The sequence below is a fragment of the Mandrillus leucophaeus genome, unplaced genomic scaffold, assembly GCF_000951045.1.
Source record: "Mandrillus leucophaeus isolate KB7577 unplaced genomic scaffold, Mleu.le_1.0 Scaffold691, whole genome shotgun sequence".
Taxonomy (NCBI): Eukaryota; Metazoa; Chordata; class Mammalia; order Primates; family Cercopithecidae; genus Mandrillus; species Mandrillus leucophaeus.
The window spans coordinates 1,893,111-1,904,913 of record NW_012107486.1 but is presented as its reverse complement, the minus strand read 5'-3'; the positions used below and the strand labels follow the sequence as shown (position 1 = coordinate 1,904,913).

General features: G+C 47.5%; 1 protein-coding gene across 1 annotated transcript; it reads left to right on the top strand.

Annotated features, from left to right (window-relative positions):
- Positions 1-250: 250 nt before the first annotated feature.
- Positions 251-7,375, top strand: ZNF648 (zinc finger protein 648). Its single transcript, XM_012002629.1, has 2 exons — positions 251-397; positions 3,884-7,375. The coding sequence occupies exon 2, from the start codon at positions 3,947-3,949 to the stop codon at positions 5,645-5,647; it is 1,701 nt and encodes a 566-aa protein (XP_011858019.1). The 5' UTR covers positions 251-397; positions 3,884-3,946; the 3' UTR covers positions 5,648-7,375.
- Positions 7,376-11,803: the final 4,428 nt, after the last annotated feature.

Sequence of the window (11,803 nt, the reverse complement as noted above, 5' to 3'; positions counted from 1 at the left end):
AGTGAAGGATGGACTGCTCTGTGGAAGGAAGGAGTGCAAGTGAACAGGAGGCATAGGGCCACATGCAGGATGACTGCGAGGAGGGAAGGAGGAAGGCTGGCTTTGGCAGGGAGGGGAGGCAGGAGCAGAGGGAGTCAGAGGATCGGTTCAGGCAGTGAGAGAGGGCAGCCCCACTCTATTTCCCAGGCTGCTCTCTGGATGCAGGCAGGAAGGTTGAGTGTATTACACTGGCCCCACCTCCAGAGGCTCTCTCTGCAGCTGCTGGACTGGACACAAAGCGTGAGAGACAGAGACACCATCTCTGCTGATTTGTACCCAACTTTGGTTCCTGTTGCTGAGAGCCCACGTGTCACAGAAGCCAGGGCAGGGAGCCCACACTGCTGTCTGCATTTCCCAGGTAAGCAACTGTCTGTGTGTGAGCCAGGAGTGGAGAGCAAGGCCTGAAGGCGGTAAGCAGATGAGAAAGTAGGAGGTGGCTGCCTGGGATGGACTTTAGTACAATCTGGAAAGAATGAAGGAAAGAAGAGGGGTATGGGCTGGGGTTGCAACAAGCCCTTAGGGTAGGCTTCTGCAGAGTGTTGATGGATGTATGAGGTTGGGGAGTCAGACGCTGCATTTGGTCCACTCCTAGCTGGCAAGTGCAGAGGAAGTTCCAGCAAAGGACTGTGCTCTGACAGCCTCTGGGGACTAGCACATCTGGGGAGCAGAGGGGCCCGCCATACCATGGCATCAGTGTTCCTCTTTCAGACCAGGTATATTTGTGTAGACTGCCAGAAAATCTCTCCCTGTGCCCCTGCCTGCCTCCAGGTCTTCCTGGTGGTCGAGAGCACGCCTGTGGCAGCGGCAGGAGGAAGATGGCAGGACGTATTCACTGGGGATATGGCTTCACATGGAGGAGGGATTCCTCATCTGAAAAGAGAGTCCCCTGACAGGCTCTGGAGAAGAGATTGGTTAGCTAGTGGAGGGCTGTGTGCCACCCTAAGGAGGCTCCCCTATGGCCCAGAGGAAAAGAATGAGACACAGGCTGTGGAAAATGGGGTATTTGTGCTGGAGGTGGCGTGGGGAGCGGGTAAAGTCAGTGATCTGTGAACAGTGCCACAGAAACAGGCAGTATGCTGTCATAAAGAGAGAAAGAGACCTAAGACATGCATTTCATACAAATCCAGCATTCCTTTGCTGTCCCTGCTGGGGGACCCACAGCCCCAGATCAAGCCTGCTGGTCTGAGTAAGTTCTGTGAGGTTGGCTAGTGGTATGTCCCCTCTATGAACTACACATTCACTCCCTAAGATCCACTATGCTGAAAATATGTCAGACCTGGGCTCCTGTCAAAAGACATGCGAGCTACCCTCTGCCATGTGATGGGTGAGGGAAGCAGTGAGGGAAGAGGGGTGGTCCCTGGGCTTGAGGGCATAAAGAGACATTAGATGCCGAACTCCAGTCACAACTGCAATGTGTCCTCCCTCCCTCCATGGCTTCTGTATCCAGAGTAGAAAGTTAGGATTCCTCCATACTGCTCCCTCTTCATACACACAGGGTAACTGGGCTCATGATCAGGCAGACACCAGGAAAGAAAAGTTTAATGAGATGGGGATAGGGTAACTGGATCAGCCAAATACAACGATCACTCCTTTTATCCCTTCTGAGAAGGCAGTGAAAGGTGGGCAGAAGTAGAGAGAAGGAGCTTTCAGAAGGTAAATACTCAGTGACTAATACTCTTGAGCACCCCAGGCAGTGGTCTCTGCAACATGGGTCCTGGCTCTGATGGGCAGCCACTGGCCTCTCTCTTTGGCGGAGGGCAATCTGGGTCAATGAGAGCAGGGAGGAGCCCAGCAGCGAGGCCCTGTAGCCAAGGTTCCTTGGCCCAGAAAACACAAGGGGCTTTGATGCCTACAGAAAGCCACAACTCTTCACCCCAGGATGCTGCAGCTGCTCTTGGGCAGAGCCCAGCCCCAGAGCAGGCTTCAGTCTGAAGGCCACAGCTGGGAGGCAGGACCATTTGGGGCTTAATGGCCTTAAAATTAGAGAGAAACCCCACTGCTGCTGTCTATGAGCTGTGTGGCCTTGGGCAGGTAGATGAAACCCCTGAGCTCAGGTATCCAGTTCTAAAATGTTCTCTTGAGCTGTTACTTCTTTTTTGTCTTTTTTTTTTAGACGGAGTTTCACTCTGTCACCCAGGCTGGAGTGCAGTGGCGCGATCTCGGCTCACTGCAAGCTCCGCCACCACCACCACCAGCTAATTCTTTTGTATTTTTAGTAGAGACAGGGTTTCACTGTGTTAGCCAGGATGGTCTCGATCTTCTGACCTCATCATCCGCCCACCTCGGCCTCCCAATAGCATCTATCTTAATGTTTGCTGAGAAGAATAAATGAAATTATGTTTGTGAAGCACTCAACATAGTGCCGGGCTCATAACATGTGCCCAGAAAAATGAGAGTTTTAATACCCCCTCTGGGATTCTCAGAAGTTTCTCTCCAGACTAAAGCAGATTTAGCCCTCTGGCCAACAATTTTCCCCCCAGAGAGGCCCTCAGTACGCTGCCTCTCTAGTAACTCCTTTAAAATCTGTCACCCAATCCTTTTTAACCAATCCTCCAGCAGGCTTCCTCTATGTCTTCAAGCTAAGATAAAATTAGTTTGAAAATAAAACCCAAATGGCTCTCATATCTCATGCCTTATGTTTGAAATCCTACATCTGGCTTCTTGAGTCAGGAGGTGTGTAGCCCAGCGGGCATCTGCGGTATGCCAGGGGATCAGTATGGCACACTTGGGGGAAGACTAAACATTTAAACCCAAGGTAACTTTAATACTATTTTCTATAAAACAAACGCGACTGGCTGGGCACAGTGGCTCACGCCTGTAATCCCAGCACTTCGGGAGGCTAGGGCAGGTGGATCACAAGGTCAGGAGGTCAAGACCAGCCTAGCCAAGATGGCGAAACCCTGTCTCTACTAAAAACACAAAAATTAGCCAGGCATGGTGGTGGGTGCCTGTAATCCCACCTACTCAAGAGGCTGAGGCAGAGAATCACCTGAAGCTGGGAGGCAGAGGTTGCAGTGAGCCAAGATCGTGCTACTACACTCCAGCCTGGGTGACAGAGCGAGACTTCGTCTCAATTAAAAACAAAAACAAAAATGCGACATAAAATGTAAGACTCTCCTGAATGTTTATGATGAAGCAAAATTTCAAAGACAGGTCAAGCTCTCAGTGGGCATCTTCTGCCCCCTGGGTGCTTATGGGTAGCCTTCCTGGCAGTCAGGAGTTCCTCAGAAGTTACAAGGGCCTGAGAAACCCCGCTTAATCAGTGAGGGGCAGCTGGTGCCTTCCTGACTCACCCTCATTCTCCCAAGGGCTGCTCCTTATCTTTGGAAGAGGTGGCCTACACAGTCCAGGGCCTGAGAGGTAACCCTGGCTGACACCATCATGGGATGGCAGACTTCCACTCCTGGCAGAGAAAGCAAGAGCCAGCCTGGTTTCCAGCTTCCCGAGTGGAGGACACTGTAAGAGTGCCTTAGGAGGACCAGAGCTTGCTTCCTACCATCTCATCAAGTTGTCCCCCATGCTCACAAAGGACACATTTGGTTAGCGGCTGGGGATGAGCACCCTAGATAGGGCAGGGCACAGCTGGCACCCAGCAAATGGCCCACCCTGGCTATTCCTGACAGCATGGTCTCCTGGGGCTTCTAGCAAGTGGGATCTCCAGAGGGAATAAGGATGACTGGAATTTTCAGCAGAGCCAGGCCTCTGTCCTCAGTGAGGCTCAACAATATGCCTGGGATGGAGACCAGTTGGAAACAGAGCTGTAGTGGGAACCTCAATCCCTCTGCTCATGAAAGTGATTAAGTACATTTTTTGTGATTTTCTCTTCATACTTTTATTTTTGCAGGTATCCTGAGCCAAGCAGAATACTCCTCCTCAGAGGAGCAGGCAACAGAAGCGCCTGAACATCATGGCACAAGTGGACTCCCAGGACAGGTGGGGAGCGGTGTCTCCTCTCAGCAGCTTGACTGAGGCGGCTCATGACACCCAGATGCTGAGCATGAACTTAGAGAGTGATGATGAAGATGGTGGGGAGGCCAAAAAAGAGGGACCTGCTGACCCGGTGGCCTGTCCAAGGGGCAGCTCCCCAGTAACATATGACAATCCTGACTTGCCATGGCCCCATCCACTAGACAAAGAGGAAGAGAAATTCTCTGACTCCTCCAGCGCTGGGGACATTCGGCAGAAACCAGTAGAAATGTCTGGGAAAGCCAGCTGGAGCAGAGATGTGGCAAAGATCAACGAGACCCAGGGTTCCCCAGGAGCAAGCACAGCTCTGGGTACCCTTCCCAGTGGTCTCGCACACAAGTTAGGTCAGATGCAACCTCTTGGGGACCGACTACCTGCGGGTGATGATGGAGACTCGAGGGCCAACCAGGGCACAGTCTTGGCTGTCCCATCCAGCTTCCCCAGCAATGGAAAGTATCTCTGTGCGCACAAAAGTGCAGACACGTCCGCAGAGAACTATTCTCTGTTGTGTTTCCCCGGGCCAGGGAGCAACTGGGACCTCTCCACGCGAGAGACACACACACCAGCGCAGGCGTCGGCCACCCCAGCCAGCCTGACTGCCGCGGTACTGGCAAAAGCGCAAAGAAGCAGGAAAGTACAGAACCAGGCGGGCGGGCGCGAGGACAGAGAGGCTGAAGCGCGTCCGCGCAGGCGCCTGCGGGGCGGGCGAGCCTTCCAGAAGCCCAGCAAGCTGCTGAGCCCCGCTGAGACGCGCGGCGGCGCCAAGCGCTACGCGTGCGAGCTATGCGGGAAGGCCTACTCCCACCGCGGCACGCTCCAGCAGCACAGGCGCCTGCACACGGGCGAGCGGCCCTACCAATGCTCCTTCTGCGACAAGGCCTACACCTGGTCCTCCGACCACCGGAAGCACATCCGCACGCACACAGGCGAGAAACCCTACCCGTGTCCAGACTGCGGGAAGGCCTTCGTGCGCTCTTCGGACCTGCGCAAACACCAGCGCAACATGCACAGCAACAATAAGCCCTTCCCGTGCTCCGAGTGCGGCCTGACCTTCAACAAGCCGCTGTCGCTGCTGCGCCACCAGCGCACGCACCTGGGAGCCAAGCCCTTCCGCTGCCCCGCCTGCGACCGGGAGTTCGCTGTGGCCAGCCGCATGGTGGAGCACCAGCGCGTGCACTCGGGCGAGCGGCCCTTCCCCTGCCCCACCTGCGGCAAGTGCTTCACCAAGTCCTCCAACCTGTCCGAGCACCAGACGCTGCACACCGGCCAGAGACCCTTCAAGTGCGCTGACTGCGGCGTGGCTTTCGCGCAGCCCTCGCGCCTCGTGCGCCACCAGCGCATCCACACTGGCGAGAGGCCCTTTCCTTGCACGCAGTGTGGCCAGGCCTTTGCCCGCTCTTCGACCCTGAAGCGGCACCAACAGATCCACTCCGGAGAGAAGGGATTCCTCTGTGCAGAGTGCGGCAGGGCCTTCCGCATTGCCTCTGAGTTGGCCCAGCACATACGAATGCACAACGGAGAGAGGCCCTACCAGTGTAAGGACTGCGGCCAGGCCTTCACCCGATCCAATCACCTCCAACGACACCGAGCCAAGCACCGCACCTGCAAGAAAGAACCCATCCCTTCCTCCTCTGACGAGTGAAGACAGCATCGTCGTCGACCTCACTACTTGGAACCTTCCCAGGTGGACCCACTCACATGGTATTGCCAGCCTCACTGGTCAGCCTCGCCTCCCAGTAGGTCGCGGGTCATGAGTGGTCCATTTGATTATATATTTGATCCCTTGAACAGAAAGTCATCACCGAGAGAGCACCCAGGGGTGTGGTTTCACATCAGTGGTTCTGAGTGTCCGAGGTCATAAACAATTGGAAAAGGGAAAGACAAAGTAGTGAGAGCTGATCAAACGTTGAGTTCCTTGGGTTGGGGAACCTGAATCAATCAGAAACTGCTTCTAGAATTACATGCTGGGCACTGGGCAGGGCTCCAGGGATAAGGTGGGGAAAAAGACTAACTTGTCCTACCCTCAAAGCCATATGCAAATACTGAAAAGAAGGAATGAAGGACTAGTACTCTTTAGAGAAAGATGCTTTTAGTTTTTTACGTACATAAAGGAATCCCCAGAAGTGGTCCCTATGATGAACTCCCCCAAAGCAACGCCTTTGTGGGAGGGACTCAAACCCAGTCCAACATTCCATCATTTCACTTGACTGCAGAAATGGCTTTACCCTTAGGATATTTCTTTATGAGTCCTGGCGTTCAAGTAGAGAAGGGCTTTATCTTAGAGAAGGTAGTTTATGTCCTATTCCAGTTATTCTGGAAGTTCAGGACAGCCTTAGCATCTGAAAAAGAAGTACATTGCTCTTTATAGTGGAATTTAGTACGTAGATCTAACGCGAGTCTCACCCACAAAATTCATATGTGCCTTCTCTCTGGCTGCCTTTTTTCCTGTTTGCACTCTGAGGGCTTAAGTCATATGTGATATTTACAAAGCAATTGGCCCATTTACATAGAGACATCTATAATTTCTCCACAAAGCCTTGACCGTGGTTCATGAAACCTTTTGGGTTCATTTACATTTGTCTGAATCATCAGCCTTGACTTGAAGTGAATAAAACACCCTTTGCCCAAGTGCCATTGGCTTGTCTGCATTTCAAAATCATTAAAACCAGGTATGAAAGCCTACATGACTCACAGTTACCTAAGAGGTTATTTCAAAGTTTGCATTACTAACAGCCATTCTTCAAAGTGTATTGATGCATATAGTGATCTGTATAAAGTCAGTAGTTCTTAGCTGAACCTCAACTGTGAGGAATCTATGACTGCACAGATGTCCTTGGTGCACATAAGCAAAAGGCACTTCTTACCTTACCGAAGTTAAATAAGATATTCCATAAGAAAGTATAGTGCCCTTCTGGGGGGAGTACCTTCAGTATATTCCTAAAATTGCCACCAAAGAATGCCAAATCTGAATTTCTCTTGGGTTCCACCTGATTTGGACCTAGGGTGTGACCTCTGAATATCATTCTCATGATACATGGGGGCGCGAAAGAGAAGTAAGAGAGAGAGAGCTAGACAGCTAGATAACTAGATAGTCTTGTGTCTTGTTTGACCAAGGTAACCTTAATAAAAGGGTCGGTCCCCACCCTTTACTGTTGATGTGACCTTGGGCTTCAGCTTCTGCATCTGCATGGGAAAAATAGAAGTGATAGTAGTAGGTAAAAGTTAGAGTGATCCTACTATACGATGGAAACTTTGGCTGAATGCAAGAGCTTTAAATTGGTAGATAAGTCACAAGATGAACTTGTGACTATGAAGAGAGCAAAAGCTAACCTTTTTTTCTAGAGAATCAATACAATATTTGAAGACTGAAGGATTACTCCTTTTCATTGTAGGATTACTCCTTTTCATTGTATCCTTTCTTAAAGATGGTCATTAGTATAGTTTTTACAAATTAAAGAATTTGGTTTTGTTTTATAATTTTTATAGAGTTGTTCCCCTAAGCCTGGTTGCATAGGAATCACCGGGCTGTTTGTTAACCATATAACTTGCTGCACCCTAACCTTGAATACTGATAAAGGTCTGCAGTGTGGTATCTAGGTATGGCTTCCACATGGGCATAGCTTTGGAGAAGGAGTGAGTGTACTTGTTAATAGGCAGAAAAGCTGGATTTGCTTGTGCTGGGTATGTTTGGTGCTATATACTATGTTTCTGGAATATAAGGGGTAGAACATACTGAATAGGTCCAAGAGAAGTTCATTAGTCCCTCAGGCCTATCACAAAACAACTCAGATTTTAAGGAAAATTGTCCCAACCAGTCTTTTCTCACATCAACTGCAAGGGTCATGCTGAGTAGGTATTAGAGAAGAAAGGAATCCCATTGGAACCAGTAGTCACAGATCACTGGACCAGACAGTGGTACACAAGTAGAAGGCAACAGTACATGGAGTGGACAAAAGAGAAGCCAACCAGCTGTGAGGTGGCTTGGGACAAATTCTGCTCAGTAGAGTCTGTCCATTCAAAGTGGGGGCAGTTGAATCACATCTTTGGAAAAGAATCAATGCTTGAAGACAGGTTGTTCTGTCTTGCATTTGTATCCCAAATTATGCTGAGCTACTTTCCAGTTTTCTATTAACCCACTGTACATCACAGCAGACAATCTTATTTCTCTATTATGTAATTAAAAATCAGGGTAAAGCCAGGTGTGGTGGCTCATTCCTGTAATCCCAGCACTTTGGGAGGCCAAGGTGGGAGGATTACTTGATCCCAGGAGTTTGAGACCAGCCTAGGCAACATAGTGACACCCCCATCTCTATAAAAACATTTAAAAATGAGCCAGGTTCGCCAGATGTGGTCACTCATGCCTATAATCCCAGCACTTTCGGAGGCTAAGGCGGGTGAATCACCTGAGGTCAGGAATTCAAGACCAGCCTGGCCAACATGGTAAAACCCCATCTTTACTAAAATTACAAAAATTAGCTGAGCATGGTGGCAGGCACCTGTAGTCTCAGCTACTTGAGAGGCTGAGGCAGGATAATCACTTGAACCCAGGAGGCGGAAGTTGCAGTGAGCCAAGATCGTACCATTGCACTCCAGCCAGGGTGACAAGAGGGAAACTCCATCTCAAAAAACAATAACAAAACAAATGAGCTAGGCGTGGTGACACACACATATAGTCCCAGCTACTGGGGAATCTGAGGCAAGAGGATTACTTGAACCCAAGAGGTGGCGGCTGCAGTGAGCTGTGATCATGCCACTGCAATTCAGCCTGGGTGACAGAGTGAGACGCTGTCTCAAAATAAATAAAATAAAATAGGGGCAGGGCCTTCTTTGTGACAAAAAGAATTTAAAGCTTCTCTCTGGGTTAATGCTGTTTCCACAGTATAGGTTGCCAAAATTAATTTGAATATACCCAGTAAAAATGTTCATTTATAAGTTTCCACTTAATAAAAATTCCCCTGATGGGTTCACCAGTCTATAGTGCTCATGACTCGTATTCTTTAGATCGTAATGATAATAGCCAACACTTACATTGTGTTCAGTATGCGCCAGGAACTGTTCTGTTTTATATATGTTAACTATAGATTTTAAAGCAAACTTATGGTGATTCTTATCCCTATTTTTTTAAGATTAGGAAATCAAGGGAGAAAGATACCACAGCTAGAAAGTGGCTGGCATAGTAATGATTTGACATTTAGACATGCTTGCTCCAGAGACTGTTCACAGGGTCAACTGCCTCTGTTTGGAATGAAGTTGTTGATGTGCATTTTTAAAGTGGATGACAATAAATTCAAACGATGATAAAAATTGAAACATAGCACAGCAGAAATCATAGCATGACTCAGGAACAAAGACCTGTGAATGACTTAATGAATCTGGGAGAGTCTGGGTTGGCAGCTCTTAATCATTAATGCCTTGGAGATTGTCAATAACCTAGCCAGGGGGAATAAATTGGAGTTAAAGGAGTAATACTTCCTTGAAGGCCCACTGTTGTTTCATATCACTGACTAAAGAAACATTCTGTGCCTGTGTCTTACACAGAAAAATATACCAGCAATTAATCTTGGCACTCAACATTTACACACTCCATAATCTAAATGCATGCATATTGAAAAGCTATATTAACCTGATATGAACACAATAGATCACCCAGGAATTCCAACTAGACCTTAAAAAATCTTGCTTGGAAGAAAATTTTGTGTAAAGCACTAGTGTAACTGCCAGAACACTCAAGCAGATGTCATTGCTAGACTCAGAACTAGAATACGAACTACAAACTCAATGACCCATGAACATATTGCCAAAGATGGAGTGACTCAATGTTTCATCAAACCAGAAGAGGGCAGCTGTTTAAGTTGACAGGAAAGCTCATTTTTAACATCAATTTCCCTCTCTCCATTCTGCATTAAACCATGCCAGTACAATTTTTTCACTGTCTGGATAATGTTTTTATCTCTCTCTCCTCCTCATTTTTCTCCTTAACCACCCCCACCCTACAACTTTCAGTCAAATTGGTTCAGAGTTTCACTGTTTAGGAGTGTCAGGAACTCGGCAGATTGGTTCAGCAAATGAATAGAACTGCTATAAAATATAAGTTATCACTAAGATTTAAAGAAAAACCTCTTGTTAAAAAAAAAGAAGACATGGAAGAAGCAAAAAACAGGGATACAGGGATTCTCTTGTGGTAGTTCAGATGAAGTCAAGGACAAGTGGGGACAGAGGTAAGATGAGAAGATGCCAGAGATTTCAGAGGTGGAGTTAATAAGGCTTGGTGAAAGGATAAAAATAACTACCATTTAGTGAACTCATTTTAGGGATCGGGCACTACATTCATTATCTCAATTAATTCCTACAACAATCTGTTATGAAAGGTCCTTGAAAAATATTCCCACATGGGGTCTGCAATAATTTTCCTTTCCAGGAATGCAATCAAGATTAATAGGTAATGGTTATTGTCTATTATTGTTAAGCAAAGGTCAGTAAGGTCTACGTGTCCTTTCTAATAGGCTACCTGTCTGCAACAGGAGAATGTGTAGCAAATGTCTTGCCTTTTGGTTTAGAAGTTATGCCTGCTTACATTTTTATTTTCCATCATCACTGTGGTGGTTTTAAAAATATGTTCACAAATTCTTTGACATACCTCCCTTCGAGAGTGTAGCCTAGTTTCCTTCCCTTTTAGTGTGGGCTGGACTTAGTGACTCGGTTCTAATGGACAGAATAAAGCAGAAGTGATGGTGTGTGACTTTGGAGGCTAGGCATAAAAAGTACTGTGGCTTCCACAGGATACTTTGTTTCTCTTTCTCTCTCTTTTTCCCTCATTCACTTGCTCTGGCAGAAGACAGCCACCATGTCATGAGCAGCCTTGTAGAGAGGCCCTGTGGTGAGGAACTGGGGTGTTCCGCCAGCAGCCACATCAGTGAGCTTGTAAGTGGATCCTCTAGCCCCAGTCAAGTGTTCAGTTGACTGGAGACCTGGCTGACTACTTGATTGAAACCTCATGAAAGACTAACAGCTAGAACTGTGCAGCTAAGTGGCTCTCAAATTACTGATCCTTGGAAACTGTGTAAAATAATAAATGCTTGTTTTTTTTAAGATGTTGAATTTTGGTTGGTAATTTGTAATGCCACAATAGATAACAAACAATAATATAAAGAACAACTTCCTCCTAACGAGTAAGAGACTAGACACTCAGTGTCACCGCAAGCCCTGATTTCTGCCCTAAGTAAATTGCCAGAAGGGTTGGAAACATGTCTGCTTCCTCTTGCCACATTCTCTCCAATGGCCACCCACTACGGCTGGTTGAGGCCCAGTTGTTGCATGGGTACCCTTGTGTAATCTGTCCCATTACCAAGTGAGCCTTAATAGCTCCAGGGCCCAGGAAGAGGGAGCCTTTGAGAAGGGGGCAGAAATATCTGGACACCAGCATCACATCTGATAAGGAATTGTAAGTATGAATCCCTTTTGGTCACTCTCTTTCTTGGTATATTTCAATTCTTAATTCAGAGATAAGTAAATCAATGTATGGTCTTCCCTAGAAAGGGGAGAAATTCCTAGTTCTCCAGAGCCTAAAACACAATCCTTTGAGGGCTATATTATAATATTATCCCCATTTTGCAGAAAAGGAAACACCATGCAAAGGATTACTGCCCGTATAATTACAAATATGAAGGAAAGCATTTATTACAAGTATACTAAAGATGGTGCTTTTGTATTGATATCCAGTCCTGAGAAAAGTAGTAAAGAACTAAGGATAAGGATAAAATTAGAGTGAGTGAGTCTGAAAATCACTCCAGAGTTTCCA